The sequence below is a fragment of the Ursus americanus genome, chromosome 22 (genome assembly GCF_024610735.1).
Source record: "Ursus americanus isolate L20-20 chromosome 22, mUrsAme1.1.p, whole genome shotgun sequence".
NCBI classification, from domain to species: domain Eukaryota; kingdom Metazoa; phylum Chordata; class Mammalia; order Carnivora; family Ursidae; genus Ursus; species Ursus americanus.
In genome coordinates, this window is record NC_142148.1 from 35,015,594 (window position 1) to 35,032,056 (window position 16,463).

The window sequence follows — 16,463 nt, forward strand, 5'->3', positions numbered from 1 at the left end:
GGCTCCAGCAGCCACAGGCAGAGCCACAGTTCTCCTGTGCTCAGCAGGTGCGGATGTGTGGCCTCTGGAACCTCCTCGAAGGCCAGATACCTGGCACCCCACGGCTGCAGTGGTGAGGCCACCCAAACGTGGACTCCCTGGGCACAAGGTGATGAGTAGATGGCTCTAACCCCAGAAGCTTCTAACTACCACCCCCTGTGCAGCAAGGAAACCACCCCGGAGGTAGAAGCGTGCACAGAAGCCACGAGGGTGTGGCCTGGAATGATGGCAGGACATTAATATTAATCCAAGTAGCCGGGGGGGGGGGGGGGATCGAAAGCACCGAATCTCCCTCCCCCAACACTAATTCCAAGCTTTTTAAAAACCCTTTTAGTGCGGTGGGCATTTCCCGTGAGTGCTCACAAACAATTCACCTCCACACTACAGGCCATTAATCCAGTGGTGTTTATTCAAGCAGTATTCACACTTGCTGTTGAATAACAAGGGAATCAAGGCCCCCCCGAGATGGGGCTCTCACAGCTCTGGCTTCACAGCAGCCCATGGTTTTTTGAGAACTTCAGCTGAATTTTGTGGCTGAAAAGGCTTTCAGGTTCTCCTCCACGCCCCTGTCAAGCGCAGCCGGTTTATCACACCCCGATTACAGAGCAGACTCGGCGGGGTGGCAAAGGCGCAACGCAGAGCCAAGCAAAACTACATCAGCTCACGAGAGGCCACACCGTTCCATGTTTCATACAAAAAATTTAATAAATAGTACTTTTCAAAATTTATTGCCAGGAACAACACATCAAAGATGCATTTTTATGTTCATAACACTAATAGGACAATACAAAGTCTCTTCACGGTCTCAATGGTGAACCAACGAAGCTGTTTTATAAGCCTTTTTGATTTTCAACTTTGTAATAGCATTTTGATTTCCTCATTTAAGGCAGGCAGTGTACTCTACGGCAAATCTAAACAGTGATCTTACTGGACATTTTAAGGTTCAAGTATTCAACTAGCTTATAAGAATACTCCCTAAATGCAGTAGATAACAAAAAAAAATCAAATCTACAAGTGGTTCGGTATTACATACGAATGGTGAAAAGAAATCAGAATTTACAAAGTAAGATTGGTGTGCTTCCAACTTCACACAATTAATTTGATATTTTTAATGATATCCAACCACTCACATTTTGGCTACGTCAAGTCGAAGCTCAAACTTGTTCCCTTACACTGCTGTGTAGCTGATCACCTGCCTGTCTCTTTTCAAGTCTAAAGCAGAAAAAAAAAAAAAAAAAAAAAAAGGAACCTCCTGTTCTAATTTTCAAACTGCCTCAGTCAGTCCTTAAAACGTGTTTTAAAGTGATGCTATAGAAGGTATGTTAAACATCTGACGTCGTACAAAAAAAAACAATTCCACCAGTATTCCAGGCACTGAAGCCCATCCTATTGTTTTAAACTATTTCCAAACACCTTAATTTTGGCTTATAGGCAACACGTAATAAGAAAATAAGTTCAAAAAAATAAAGCCATACACTTACAATGCTATCGAAAACCTTCAACTCTAAACACGTACATATAAATAAAAAGGAATGATGTTTTAAGGCTCTTGATTATTAAGTTAATAAATCAAATATACACAGTGATTAATAAAAAAGAATTATTTACATAACTATACAAAATTCTACTTTTGACACATTTTTCCTCTTTAAATTCTTCATTTTACCAGCAACTGCTGACATCAAAGTCCCCCCTCCCCCAACAACAACAAAATACAATAAAAAAAATAAATAATAAACTCATTTGTGATAGTTGCTGTGGTTCTGAGCTGCAAAGGCACTTTCAAATACAGAACTACTTGTACGTCATCATAAAACCAATATACAAAAACAACTCAAGAGTCAATAAATATAAATAAAAACTATGATCCTAAGACTGCATCACCATCGGGACATCTGGCAGAAGCGGGAGCTCAGGCCCAGGGGCCGGGCCTTCTCCGGGGAGCCGGGTCCGCGAGCCGGCGGCTGTGGGGCGTGTGCGCCGGGGCACTTGGACTGGTGTTTGCATAGCTGTGAGATGCAGCATTTGATCCCCAGCCAACCACAGAAACTACCGTTGCCAGTGTGAGCCAGCTTGTCAAAACTTAAATTAACACAGGATTCTACGTCAACGACAGCCTCAGACTGGACTAGGACACAACATGGAACTACAAGCCCCCAGCACCCTCCGACTCTACCTAGCGGCGGCAGCGCCCGCTGTCTGCTATACGATGTACTCCATCCGGTTTAAGCTCTGGGCACTTTCCAGGTCTCTGTTGTCCTGTTTGTTTGTCCAGTTTGGGTGTTTGGCTGGCGTGCCGTTGGGGGGCTTCTCCTCTCGGTCTACCAGCGTGTACGCCGGCTGTTTGGCAAAGCGGGCTTTCTGCTGGTGCTTGTCCATGTCGTCCTCCTCCACCTCGGAGTTGTGTGTCCTGATTTTTGACATTTTGGAGTTTTTGTTCTCGTAATCCTTGATGGGGACCGTGTTGGCCCCGTGCTTCTCGATGGGGTTTTTGATCTGGTTCAGCTGCTCCCGCACATTGTTGGTGGTGTTGTCCTCGGAGGCCGAGCGAGCGTGGCTGCTGGGCTTCCGCCGCTTCCGCACGCACCAGTAGAAGGCCGTCACCAGGCAACAGATCCAAGCCACAGTTAAGACGGAGCTCAGCAGAGGAACCAGGAAATCTGGAAGGCGGGCACAAAACCAATTAACGCTCTCAAAAAAAAAAAAAAAAAAAAAAAAAAAAAAAAAAAGCCATCACACGAACAAAAGAATACCAACAGTGGTGCTGCTGCCCGTAATTCCTAAAAGGGGTGCCATGGGGACAGGTCCCTTTTCACAACCACATATTGTCACTTCACAGCTTGATAAGCAAGGACAGGACCAGGACCCTTGGGGACCCTGATACATTTGTCCCGAGAGACCAGGCATGGCAGCAGCTCGTGGAGGCTCCTGACTCCCATGTGGAGAGGAGCATCTGGTTCAGTCAAGGGAAGTCTGGCTCCTCGGGCAGCAGCTCATTAGAGGAGCTGGTTTTCAGCGTCACCAGCAACCGGATCTGAGCGCACATAGCTCAGATGTCCCATATTCTCGTGTACCCAGTTTGTCGCTTAGCCAGAACAATGGTGGTCAAAAGGTGAGTGTGGATGTCCCGCAGGGCCATCAAGCTGCCTATCAAACCAGTGTCGAGGCCGGGCTGTCCCACGACACCAGAATGCCACAGCAGGATCTGCGTGGCCACGAGCTCAAGGCGCAGCGATGCTCTGCCCTGGGCCTTCGCAGTGGATCTAGAAACAATGCATGTTCTGCAGGGGTGCCGGCTTCCCAGAGTACAGCTTGGCAGCAGGGAAAACAGGTACTGCTGCCCATCACCGTAGGACCTTGGTCATGGGAACTGGCCCGTTTTTTCACCAGTTAAATGGCAGGGGTTTGTGGGTGGGGGTGGGGCAGTCCTCGAGGGGAAACTGTCTCCTAATGCCCCACCTGCTGGATGGGAAGCAAAGATGGATCGGATAGTCCTCACCCAAGGGGACCGGCCCCACCTGCCGCTTACCCGTTCTGTTCTTCAGAGGCCGCCTCTGCACTCGCACTTCCGCCACGGCAGCGATAAGCGAGCTATTCCCGTCACGTTTACTAACGAGATCTATGATTTTGTCGGTGATCTCCTTGATAGGGTTTCCATCATCCCGTATGTCTTCGGCAGACTGGAAAAAGGAGAACGGTCAGATACAGGGCCAGGGCAACACTTCACAGTAGCCGTTCCTGAAAGTTACTGAACGCGTTTGCCAAGCTCGGTTCCAGCGTCCTGGCTCTGTTTGGACAATGGCTAACTGTGGAGTTTATGAACTACCCTGCAATCAAGTAATGAAGTGTGACTGGGGTCATACTTACAATGGCCACGTGTATTTCATTGTTTGCAGAAGGGGAAGGCTCACAAGCTATGTAGATTGAATATTCAGCAGAAACATTCTTTAAGATATTCAAATTCCTCAATTCACTGCAAATATGCTCCGTGGTAAGACCCTAGAATCACATTTAAAAACCACACATGTAAGATACTGGAAGAAGGAAGGAAAAAAAAAGCTGCTGCTTCCTTGGAAGTTAGGAATTCAGGCTAAGGAGAACAAGATCCTAGCCGGGGACGCTCCTGGCTTTGGCACAAGCAGACACACAGCACCATTCCAAACTGAAAAAGACGTTGTTCCATACCGGTGACATCATCTCTTTGTTGAAGGTGAACGTGATGTTGGCACAGTTCTCCTGGTAGTAGGGGTCAGAGGTACACTTGGTCTTCACCGGCTGGAGACTGGAAGACCGACACTCGCCCACCCCCGTGCAGGGGCGGACGAAGCACTGGTCATCCAGGATTGGGATGCAGCTCTGCCCGCTGGGGCACTCGCTGTGCCCTTTGTGGAGCAGGCAAGGTCGAGGGCCACACCAGACCTGGAGAGGGAGAGAGGTGGGGCGGGCAGCTCAGGAGAAACCCCTAGCAGCAACTCCAGAACGCAGGGGAGCTGCGGAGGCCGTCACGCTGTACCTTGGAGCAGGCGATCCTTCCGTTCAGGCACTGGCAGGTGTTGCAGTCATCGTCCCACTTGGCCCCATCTGGTATCACACTCCCCACAGTGATGCAAGGCCTCCCTGAAACTGAAAGGTAGGATGCATGAGTGGAAGGGGTTTCCCTTTCTGTAGACCGCTCTCTGTTCTTCACTCCCTCCCTGTTAGGGAAGGACTGAACATGTGCCATGGGACACCAGGTCATCTGCCTTCACCTGCTGCCTTTGCACGTGGCCACATGACCTGGCTGGGCCAGTGCAGCCTTAGGGGAGGTGATGTGAGCAGAGTCTCTCACAGTTGGGCTTGGCCTCCTGCAAGCCTGCCATTTGCCAGATATGGCTGCTGGTCCAAGGAGGATGAGGAAGCACACAGACCAGACCTGAGCCCAGCCTGCAGCACATTATCACTCTGTCTGCGCTGCATGCCCGTGAGCAAGACAAATAAATGCCTCCTATAAGCCACGTTTTGGGATGCTTTGTCCCACAGCAAAACTACCCAAGAATTGACTAAAAACAGCTACCCTATGTGTAGGGGACCCCTTAAGTTTCCCTGGTCTCTGTGGCCCCCTCTGCATATCCCCTCCATGTTCTCTCCCTTAGCACAGTGCCCACTCAGGAACAGTCAAAGGGTAACTGTAGTGACTGTAGTGCCTGCTCCCCCTACAAGACACATTGGCAGCTGCAGCCTGACCCATACATACCTTCCTGACACTTGGCACCACTGTGCCCTGGGGGACAGATGCACCGGTAGCCATTAATCTCATCCACACAGGTTGCCCCAAAGGCACACGGGGAGGACTGGCATTCATTGATGTCTAGGAGAAATGGAGATCAAATTTAGGCTCCAATAGGAAACGATGTTTTTTCTAAGTTTTTACTAACCTAACATACACCAAAAAAGCATACAAACCCTAAGTATAAGCTTGATGAGTTATATAACCAGCACCCAAATAAAGAAACCGATCATCAGTACCCAAAAACCCCCAGTCACTGCCCACGCCAAAGATCATGAGCCTGACTTCTGAGCAGCTGAGAATCAGTTGAGGCAGCAATTTTTGATTAAATAGGTTCCTTTTTATCAGATAGTACAACTTCGAGTAACGGCTGGCAAAGTTCTTGAAAAGGGTCAAATATTTTAACCTTTGCGGGCCATGTGGGCTTTGTCATGACTACTGAACTCTGTTGTAGCATGAAAGCAGCTTTAGACAGTACATAAAGGAGTAGCTGTGTACCAATAAAACTTTATTTACAAAAACAGGCAGTGGGCCAAGGCGACAGTTTGCTAACACAATTTAGAAACATGGAATAGACCAAATCTACCCCAATTTAGTGCTGAAGACCAGTCAGTCCTAGACTTAGGGACCTCAAGTACTAGTAAAATTTCAAATAATTTGGGGATGAGAACACAATGAAAAATATAACTATCCTTTTCCCTCCCCCTCAAACTAAAAGGCATGTAAAAAAGTAGGAAAAGGCTCAAAATAAAAACTTTAAGCACCCCGAAAAACTGTATTGCCTGTCTCCTGTTTTAATCATTTCACCAAGGCCTGACCAAACCTAGAAACCACAACCCTAGTCCCATCCACTGCCGTTAGCTCTGTCCTCTGTGGTTAATGTCCATTTGCTTGTCCATAATTCCAGGGCAGCGAAGGGGAAAAGCACTCTTTCCTTGGGGCCTCAGAATAGATTAATCATCCATTTCTATGGCTGCTATCTCTCCCCTAGAAGAGGACTGTGCCCCCCAGGAAGGTCCAGCAGGGACCTGGGACGTTCCAGCCAGGGCTCTCTTAATCCCAGCTGGAGGTGGAAGGTTATGTGCCTCTCAGGGCTCAAGGGAGCAGTGACCTTAACCGTTTTCAAGATGAAAAGTGTCAGAGTTAGGGGCAAGAATGCCCCTGGGGAAAACTAACTCGGGCTGGTCCTTACTTATTCTGCAGTCAGGGCCAGCAAAGCCGGGGGCACACTCGCACCGGTACCAGTTGTCCCCATCCACGCACGTGCCACTGTTGTAACTAAGAAGAAAGCAAAGACCGCCTCAGTTACCGACCTCCCAATCCACGATCCCACCAGCCAGTTCACCACGGGCAGCCGTGCTAGTTACATTCGGTGGCTCTCACCCCTGGCCACACTCCCCATTGCCTGGGGAGCTTTACAAATAATGGTGCCCGGGTCCCACCCCCAGAGAGTCTCATTTCACAGATCTCCATTGCAGTCCAAGCACTGGGACTTTTAAAAGCTCCCCAGGTGATTCTCATGCACAGCCAAGGTGGAGAATCACGGCTCGTGGTGGAGACACGGCCTGGCTAATTAAAGTGGACCAGCAGGACCAGCATCACCCAGGAGCTTGTTAGACAGGCAGGGGCTGCGGCCCCACCCAGACCTCCTACAGCAGAACCGGCACGCTAGACAAGAGCCCTGGGGGATGCCCGTGCACACCGCGGCCAACAAGGGCTGGGGCTGGCTTCGGAGGTGGTCATGCTTACCAGGGATGAGGACTGCAGTCATTGGTATCTGCAAAGTAAAAAGACAACTTAATACCGAGGCCTTCACCGGGTGAAGCAATTTTAACCCTAAGTAGAAACACCCCTAATTTCCCTAATAGCCATAAGATAAGAGTTGTAGTTTCCACCGGCAAATGGCACTGAAGACCTCTGTTCAATTGAAACCAGGCCTGCGCCCCACTGTGTTCCCTGTGCCGTGGGACACTACACAGGAAGAGGCCCCGCTCACGGCGGGCAGGGGGCTGTGAGAATGGAAGGAGACAGGCTGCTCGTCAGACCCACGCTGGGAACCGAGACACCATCTGTCTCCACTTATCTCCTCGGCGACTTTCTCATGCCCAGGTCAGGGCTGCAGTCCATCACGGGCGTTAGAACAGACCCAGGTGATGCCGAAGCAGACATCAAACAGCTCTGCTTCTAGTTTCCATCTCGAGTCCCTGAGGGTGTTAGGCTGTGCTCTTGCAGCCCTCACAGAATTCAAGGACGCGGGGCAGGGGGACACTCACTCTGAGTACAGATGGGCCCCTCCCAGCCTTCTTTGCAGACACACGTGAAGGAGTCCCCGTTGACCACACAGGTGCCCCCGTTATGGCAAGGGTTGGGCAGGCAGCTACTGTTCCGGGCTACAAGACAAGAACAGACAGGACCACCCTCCCTGAGGATCCAACCACAGTCCCGGGAGCAGAGAACTGAACCCACCGTGAAAACAGTCCTAGGTGTTGAGATGGCCACGCCCACTGCAAACCCCACGTGGGGCAGAAAGCTACCTATGTTGCAGGTCGTCCCTTCCCAGCCTCCAGGACACATGCACTTGAAAGCGTCCCCTTCGTCATAGCAGGTGCCTCCGTTGTTGCACGTGGCCTCGTCACACTGGCTGTCACCTGCAGGAGGGGATCTCCGTGTGAGCCCCTGGCCAGCCCCCCTCACAGAAGACAGGGTGGGAGGGTCCATGGGGGGGGGGGGGCCAGCCAGCTACCACTTACGCGAGTGGCAGGTCTTCCCTTTCCACCCGTTTTTACAGTCACAGTAAAAGTCGTTGACAAGGTCACGACACGAGCCCCCATTGTGGCAGGGATTCTGGCTGCAGTCGTTAATGTCTAGAATCAAAGAGGAGACACCCAGCTCAAGAAACTTCCAGAACTGTTCGCCACATGTAAGAGCCGAACCCTTCCTATGGCTACCTCCACCCACTGCTTTCCGCTCCAAGGTCCAAGACCAGCTGAGCAATCCCGGGACTTCAACACCTTCACTTTTCTCCAGGAGTAAAGGAGCCCTCCACTGGGTTACTTTTAACACCTCAAGGTGGCAAGACAGGGACAGACCTCTGTTGCTCCCATGGAAGTTAACGTCAGGACAGGCACAAATTACAATCAAAACAGAAAGTTACTTTCTCTGCAAGCGGGGATATTTATCCTAATTACAGTCTGACTCTACAGCTCCATGGCAGAAGCTCCTCCCCTCTGGCTGTCATCGGCATTCACAACTAACGGGACACAGGCAGTGCTGTCCCGTGACAAAAACGGTTGGGGTCTTATGGTCTCATTCCCATGAAAAAAACAAGTTTCCCATGAGGATTCCCCCCACTATCCCCAAGCCGTCTGGCCCAGAAAGACCACACACTCACTGGTTTCACAGTAGGCCCCCTCCCAGCCGTCACTACAGATGCACTTGTAGGAGTTGACCCCATCGATGCAAGTGCCGCCATTTTTACAGGGGTTGCTCTCACAGTCGTTAATATCTGTGAAACGAGGACAAAAAAGCTGGTGAATAAAGGACACCCAATGCCATAGCCAGGCACTGGTCCCAAGGTCACCTCCTGAGAAAAAGAGGGGCCAGGGGGCACCTCAACATTCTCAACTCCATCAGGACCCTTTCTCAAATTCAATAGGCAGCTTCTCAGGCAGAAGCCTCCAGAGGATGCCTTGTCTGTTTTATTTAATGCTTCATAGGCCAAGCTCCTTGGAGGGAGTGGGGAAGAAACTCCTACAGAAAAGCAGGACCACCCAAACTAGTAAGATTCCAGAACATAAATGTGCTGAAAGGTCAGAGGTGTCAGTGATCTCATAAATTAAACACAACTCAGTCTTAGGTCCCAGATGGAATGGTAAGCCTTCACTGGTCTCGCCTGAAACAGCTCAAGCTCAAATGCTCCCTGAGCTGGGCAGAGGCGGGGTGGGGGGGGCACCCTGACCCATTCCCGGAAGAGGGGTCTTACTTTCATGGCAGTACGTTCCGGTGAAGCCTTTGTTACAGTCACAGGTGAATTTGCCTCCCGACTGACTCTTGCACTTCCCATGGGGACCACAGACGTTCGAGGAAATATACCGCACCCCCTCAGGCGTGTCGTTGGAAGCCATGGCCACTGTGCAGCTGTCAATCACTAGAAGACAGACTCAGAATCAGATCACAGCCACGGACCCCTAAGACATGGCATTCCTAAGCCAAGGACCTACGCCAAGCTTGCTTTCCTGAGACCGGCACCCTTTGGCTAATGAGGGTAAGAAATCAGGAGGCGCCTCGGGGGCCAAGACTCTGGCAGTGGGCCACATCACACTGTGACAAGCAAAGCTGGGACTCCAGGCAGACAGAAGTTTTGTTTTCTTTATGGCATTTTCCCCCTAGGTGGCTAAGAAGCCTACGTGTCTGTGGGCCCCTCTCCTCCTCCCTGTGACATCTCCTCAGTCTGGCAGAAGCTTGCTAAAGGAAGCAGGACCAGCTTTACTTCCTATGTAATCATACTTAAGCAAGCGGGAAGGACAGAGACCCTATAAAGCCGTGTCACCTAATACAACAGCCACGAGACACGGGTGGCTATTTAGATTTAAATGAATTGAAATTAAGTCAAGTCACCCTTTCTCATTGCACCAGTCCCTAAATGCTCCTGTGGCTACCATACCCGACAGTGCAGATAGCAGACATTTCCACGGCTGCAGAAAGTTCTGGCAGCACTGCTTTGAGGAATGTCTCAGTGCTGCAAATCAGCCCGCCCCAGATCAGGAATGCTCTCCCCTGGGCTACGTGTGGACATGGTTCTCCCACCGGCGGGCCTGAATAGATGGCTTCCACATGTGCTGGCTTCCCTAGGCGGTCAGGCTAGGGGCTTTCGGTCGCACCTCCACGGCTTCTGAGAATATCGAGGGGCAGCGGCAAATGGGGCAAGAGGAGGGAGCCCTGGAGGCCAGCCAGGACGGCAGGCGGGGGAGGTACCTTCACAGGGGGTCGTGCGGCAGTGGTCTTTAAGGCGGGAGCAGTTCTTGCCCTCGTAGTCCTCAGGACACTTGCAGAAATAGTCGCTGGCGCGGTTGTAGCACTGAGCGCCGTTCTGGCAGGGATTGGGCTCGCAATAATCTATGTCCAGCTGCAAGGACCCGGAGCAGGGAAGGGGGAGAGGAAGCGAAGGTGTGATTGTAACAGCTCTGGGGGAGCAGGCGCTGGAATCTGACCCCTTCACCTCCTTCCATTAGAGCACCCTACATAATATACACAGTTATGTCCTAGAGACTGTCCAGGGATGCACGGGCGAAACGGGGCAGAGTGGGAGCGCTCGGAGTCGGGGGCACAAAGTCAAAGCGACAGGCTGCTGACACTATGAAGAAAACCACGCCTTGGTGTCCTTCCACCTGCATTCACCTAGCAGAAGTCCCTGGTCACTGGATTTGAACAGACTTCATGGCAACTCCACAGAGTCAGGAGGGGAAGAGGGTGGGGAGGAGGCAGGGGAAGGGAGGGCAGGAGGAGGAGGAGGGAGTTCTGCTATAGAAACTTGGCCTTTGGAGGTTCGAGCACCGCTCACCTGACAGAGGTTTCCAGAGAAACCAGTGGGACACAGACACTGGAATCTGTTGATTTCATTCTGACAGTGACCCCCGTTCAAACAGGGGTTGCTGGCGCATTCATCGATGTCCCTCTCACAGTGATCGCCTGCATAGCCAGGTGGACAGATACAGCGATAACCATTAACCAAATCCTGGAAGAGGAGAAGGAGGGGGAGAAACACATGCTTTTTTCCTCTGTACTCCACAAACACAGGGGACTGCCGCGGGTCCACAGATGCACCGAAATCGCTCAGCGCCCAGCCTCTCGAAATGTGTGAGAGGAATTTCTACATGCATGCCTTCGAGATGGCTCCCAGGGGGCTGGGGGTAACAGGAGCCCAAGTGAAACTTCCAGAGAATCACTTTTCACCTGCATTTTTTAATCTCAGAGGGACAGAGCTCTCCCAGGGTCACATGTATCTTATGGACTTGTGTCAATCAGTAAGGTTTTCGTTTAAGCAAAGATTTACATACCCGACAGGAGGCGTCATTCTGACACTGGCCGAGGCAGTCATTAATATCTGAAAAATAAACAAGTCATCATATTAAAGAGGCAATTTACGTTGAAATTGGGCTTCACTGAAAAGCGTTCTCGGCTCAGGACAGATAAAAGCCTCAAATCAGATTTCCTGTGTGCTTCCCCTGACACAAGGTGGGAACCTGGGTGGGACCCTCCCTCATTCCTCCAGACTGAGCCAGTGAAACTTCACATCATTGTTTTAGCCACCTTATCAGCATATGGCTGTTTTACCGGCTAATGAGCCTGATAAAGTACCATGTTTTCATTTCTGCACTGATCACTCCCTCTCCAAAAACACTGCCTCTCTGAGGTTTTCCTTTTACCACTCAAGTCTTCCAGCTGGAGCTCACATACAGGCTGAGAAAGCCTTCAGGGCTCAGGTTTCACAAAAATCAAAATGGAAACAAAGGCACTCACTTATGTCACAATTCTGACCCGTCCAGCCCGGGAGGCAATCACAGTAGTAGCTGGCGATCAGATTCTTACAGGATTTGGCATTTACACAAGGTTTGGCCTCACATTCATTTGCATCTGAAAGAAAATGTGGAGAGGCAGTGAGAAATGGAGATTTACCCCCACCCCCCCAAAAAAAACCACCTCTCGATGGTTTCTCTGAACCAGAAGACATTTTAATAACCTAGCTAAATCACACATACTAGGTTCCCACTATTTTGAACAGCTGATCCCTCTCCCTAGCCATTACCCAATAAGGAATGCTAATTGATAACTCTCCGGCTGCTAGTTGACAACGGGCCCCCAACAGGAGAGCAGAAAGCCACCAGGCATTGCTGTGCGAAACTCGGCGCAGCCTAGTTGCTGGGATTTAAATATGGCAGGAAGAATGCAGACAGCTCATTCCTCATGAGACCATCCCCGTTTGGAACCCAGCTGAACACTCCTCGGACAGACGACTGACATGGTTCAAGGAATCCCACGACTTTCCCACAGGGCCTAAAAGAGCTAGGCCATTTGCATTCGAGTTCTCTCTCCCAGGCCCGCTGGACTCTTGACAATAAATTACTTGTTCGTATGATGGTGTGCAAACTCACACCACTAGCCTCAGGCTCATCTTCTGGAACAGCTCGGATCGTCAAAGCCAACCTCGGTGCAGGAACCTCCTTACCTAACTGGCACGTTTTGCCAGTCCACTGGGGTGGGCACACGCACTTGAATCCATTAACCAAGTCCTGGCAGGTTCCCCCGTGGGAACAGTTATTTGGAGAACAGTCATCAATGTCTGTTGGACAAAAGGGAAAAGGGTTGGCAATTTAATCTCCGTCCGTTGGACAATTAATAATTTAATGCCAACCCTCACATGAGGGGCCTTCACTCCAGGGCCAGACACCTGCTATAAGTGACTGCTATGACGACAAGGCCTGATTTTAGCTTTAAATCCTCCACTGCCCCAGTTCATTTAATCCCCGACCTAAGCAGCAGGGAAAGCCAGCTGGATCCCCAGAGCATCGACCTACTGGTAACATGGGACATCTAGCTCTGCCTACTCTATTTTTAAAGAAAAGTTTTAGCATGGCTCGGGTAGCTAAGAAGAGGTAAGGAAAAATAAGTCATCTTTACTGGTAGAAAACTTCATTCTTCTCATTTACTCACAGAGTTTTCCCAAAATTACATAAATGGGGTCCCCACCTCCACTTCCACACGGGACTATAGTGGCCTCTTCATTCATCTGCTGCCCACTTATAAAGGACCAGGCTCTCGCTCTGAATTTGCTCATGGGTTCTTCACAACCATAAGAGATGGGAATTGCTATTGTCCCGTCTAAACAGGGCACGGGGAGGTAATGACCAGTCTCCCAAGATGCAGGCAGGGCCACAGTGCCAGCCCTGGTGACCCGACCCCAGAACCCACATTCTTCACCAGGCATGCTGCTCTCAGGGTGCTGACGACGCTGGTTCTCAGGCCTGGCTGCACCTCAGAAACCCAGATCCTTGTGAAAGAATGTGGACTCCCCAATCCCGCAAATGAACTGTGGGGACCCCCCCACCTGCAACTGTCCAGCACCCCGGTGGGTTCGGACGTGCAGCCAGGCCTCGCAGCCACGACAACTCTATAGCCTAGGTTCCTCTTTGGGGGCCACCTACACCCATGACCACATTCAGGAGTGACAGCCTCCCCTGTGGGCGGCCTCTCCATGGCTGCAAGGAGAAGAACTAAGACGTGATTGGGCAGAGGCAGAGCTCCAGGGAGCACACAAGAAGGACGGAGGTATCCCATGGAGAAGTTTCTTCTAGTAGCCGCCCCATGTGCTAACTTAGCGCACTGGGATGAGGGTGCCTGGAGACTTCCAGTGTAAGGGCTGGAAGCCCAAGCCACACCCTCCCACCAAGACAGACCCATCACGGAGACCTGACACTGAACCCAGCCCAGGTCCCAGCCCCCAGCCCAACACTCAATACAGTGATCCCCTGGAAAAGACACAGGCTGAAACCCAGACTTACTTGTGGAGCACGTGGGGCCCGTCCAGCCCGGGGCACACTCACACTCAAACCCCAGCGAGGTCTCCCTGCAGCTGCCTCTGTTGTGGCAGGGGTCAGACAGGCAGGCGTGCTCCGCTGCGAAAACCAGCAGGGCAGTCAGCAAGGGGCTCCCGCTTGTGGCTACCTATGTCCTCTCCCCGCAGCCAAGTCCCACGCCTGGGCCACCAGCTCAAGCTCGCTTCAAAAAAATGAAAGCAAGCATGTGCTATAACCCTGCTGTGTCTAGGGAAGACGGGAAGGCCTCTCCCGCCCTGAGGGTCTCCAGCACATTCCAAGGCATCTCAGAGCCAGGGTCACCGCGTGGCAAACGCCCCACCCCCACGCTAGGCAGCATCACCGGAGACCCTCGCGCTGCCTCCAGGAAGTCTCCAAGACCCACGGAACTGCTGGGGTAAGTCTTCACTCTGGAGGCTACTTTCATCTTTTCACAAATCCCTGAGCGTATGGGGCCTTTTTCTTAAGCTGAGCATACCCAAAAATTAAAGGAAGGGCTCTGGTTGGGCCTGAACCACTTACCGATTTCGCAGTTGGATCCTGAATAGCCCTCAGGGCAGGAACACTGATACTTGTCGGGACCCGTGTTGCTGCAGGTCCCCCCGTTGAGACAGGGCTGGCGGGTGCCGCAGTAGTTGAGATCTGCCAGGGACCCCGAGACGTCAGTGGCTCAGAGCAGACGGCACAGGCTGCCGAGCCGCCCTTTTTCTAGTGCTGCCCCCACCCGCCCCCACTGACCGGTCCTCTTTTAAAACTAAAACCAGGAAAAAATATCCCAAACCATGGCGTTAAAGGCAAATTCAGACAGATTCAGAATGAAAAGCCCCTACAAATAAAAATAAATAAAAGTAAAAACCCAATTACGCCCCCCCCCCCCCCGCTTAAGTTCTCCCACGCCTCCCGTGGTCCCCCTGTCCTGCCCCAGGGTCCAGTCCCCAAGGAGCGTACCTTTGTCGCAGAGCTGGCCACCCCAGTTGGTCTCACAGAGGCACTGCCAGGGCTCGTTACAGGTGCCATGGACGCACCCAGGGTGCGGGATGCACTTGTCACAGTACAGGCCTTGCCAGCCGTACTGGCACCTGGGGACAGACAGACAGTGCACGCTCCCTTTAGTCCTTAGAACATTCGGAGAGATCTGTGCCATTTAAATGCAAGGCTAAGAAGTCCAGGCCTTTCTGGTCTTGTTTCGTTTTTGGTGACAGGACAGTCAGACTTGCAAGGTTTGTGCGGGGGCTCCGTCTAAACAAACATTTTCGGTGGTTGGGCCGAGGTCCCCTCCCAGGCGACTTGCCACAAAAGCAGGGCTGTCTGGGGAGAGGCTGGCGGGGACTGCCCTCACAAAGCCACTCTCTTCTCAGGCTCACAGGGCTGGGCGAGGGTGGGGGCGTGGAATAAATCAGTTCAGGGCCCGGCCAGCTATGGAGGCCGAGGAAGGACTCTCGGGTGACAATAGCCATGTGAAAGTCTTCTCAAGGCGGCCCGTTCGGCAGCTTTCCACAGCAGCCCGGCTCTTTGTCTAAAGAGCAAGTCGCGACCCCAGTGCGCAAAAATGCAACAAGACACCCAGGGCGGCAGGAAGCCACCTCCTGATGAGGCTTTAGGAAATCAAACGAGGGGGGGAAGGGGGCCCCCTCCTCTGGCAAAGAGGAGGCGAAGATCTCAGAACACCCTTCTGCAGGAGAGTGAGGGAAGCCACAGCACTTGGAACCAATCCCATAGACAATTTATGACCCACTACCGGGGCTGCTTACGCTAATTCATTTTATAGTTATTTCTCACTTTGGGGGGGGGGAAAGGTCAACTCAGTTTATCTAGTATTGGGGAACAGAGTCGAGTTTCCTTTATAAGCGCCTCATTAATCGGACTCTTTCAAGGCCAAATGGTGCCTTTGATCCCCAAACAGAAACACAAACATAAACCTTCACCTAGGGTGGGAGAGAGGGCAGGGTCTCAGCCACCCTCCCCTCAAGTTTCAAGCCCTCGGAAACTTTAACCGCCCTCTCAAAACTCAGGCTTTGACAAACAGGAGAAAGCCTGGTGAAGGTGGGGTGAGCATGGAACAGGGATGAGCAGAGCATTTCTAGAACAGGACCTGGGAAAAGCCCCAGTAAGAACTACCAGCACCCTCCCCCACCCCAAGCCACTCAGCTCTAACTCTGGAAAACAAGCACCCTCAAGAAGGGAAGGCTTTCCGTTTCCAGAGAGCCAGAGGCAGGCTAGCAAATCCTTATCATGGGAAAATTATAGGGATCCAGCTAATAGCTAATCACCCACGGCCAAGAGTCAGCTTAACCCCTGAGAACACTGACTAACCACTTCCTAACTTCCACAAACAAGCCATCCACACCCCAATTCAAAGAACCACCAGAATGCGTGGTTTAATCAGACAGAGGGTTCGGCCTTACGTAAAACAGAACAGCAGTCTAAATGACCGTGACCATTCACAGCAGTTAAGAAAAAAATCCAGTAGAAATTTTTTTTAAGTAGTGGGACACTCAAGTTAGTGGGAGTTGGGGGAGGGGGGTTTCATTCAGTAAAAGATTATCTGAGGTTTAGAGATATTAAGA

At 51.4% G+C, this 16,463-nt stretch overlaps 1 protein-coding gene across 2 annotated transcripts in view; it reads right to left on the bottom strand.

The window, feature by feature from the left end:
• Window positions 1–425: 425 nt before the first annotated feature.
• Window positions 426–16,463, bottom strand: part of JAG1 (jagged canonical Notch ligand 1) — a 35,705-nt gene continuing 19,667 nt past the window's right edge. For both annotated transcript variants that reach the window (XM_045809049.2, XM_045809057.2), the window contains 21 exons: window positions 14,845–14,975; window positions 14,419–14,538; window positions 13,864–13,977; window positions 12,531–12,644; window positions 11,825–11,938; window positions 11,362–11,408; window positions 10,866–11,039; window positions 10,280–10,430; window positions 9,288–9,452; window positions 8,697–8,810; window positions 8,056–8,169; window positions 7,840–7,953; window positions 7,579–7,695; window positions 7,055–7,082; window positions 6,498–6,583; window positions 5,273–5,386; window positions 4,553–4,662; window positions 4,225–4,458; window positions 3,907–4,038; window positions 3,569–3,719; window positions 426–2,699 (listed from right to left, as the gene is read on the bottom strand). In XM_045809049.2, the coding sequence (XP_045665005.2) occupies window positions 2,242–2,699; window positions 3,569–3,719; window positions 3,907–4,038; window positions 4,225–4,458; window positions 4,553–4,662; window positions 5,273–5,386; window positions 6,498–6,583; window positions 7,055–7,082; window positions 7,579–7,695; window positions 7,840–7,953; window positions 8,056–8,169; window positions 8,697–8,810; window positions 9,288–9,452; window positions 10,280–10,430; window positions 10,866–11,039; window positions 11,362–11,408; window positions 11,825–11,938; window positions 12,531–12,644; window positions 13,864–13,977; window positions 14,419–14,538; window positions 14,845–14,975 (2,902 nt within the window). In that variant the 3' untranslated portion in view covers window positions 426–2,241. The remainder of the gene's footprint in view (window positions 2,700–3,568; window positions 3,720–3,906; window positions 4,039–4,224; window positions 4,459–4,552; window positions 4,663–5,272; window positions 5,387–6,497; window positions 6,584–7,054; window positions 7,083–7,578; window positions 7,696–7,839; window positions 7,954–8,055; window positions 8,170–8,696; window positions 8,811–9,287; window positions 9,453–10,279; window positions 10,431–10,865; window positions 11,040–11,361; window positions 11,409–11,824; window positions 11,939–12,530; window positions 12,645–13,863; window positions 13,978–14,418; window positions 14,539–14,844; window positions 14,976–16,463) is intronic.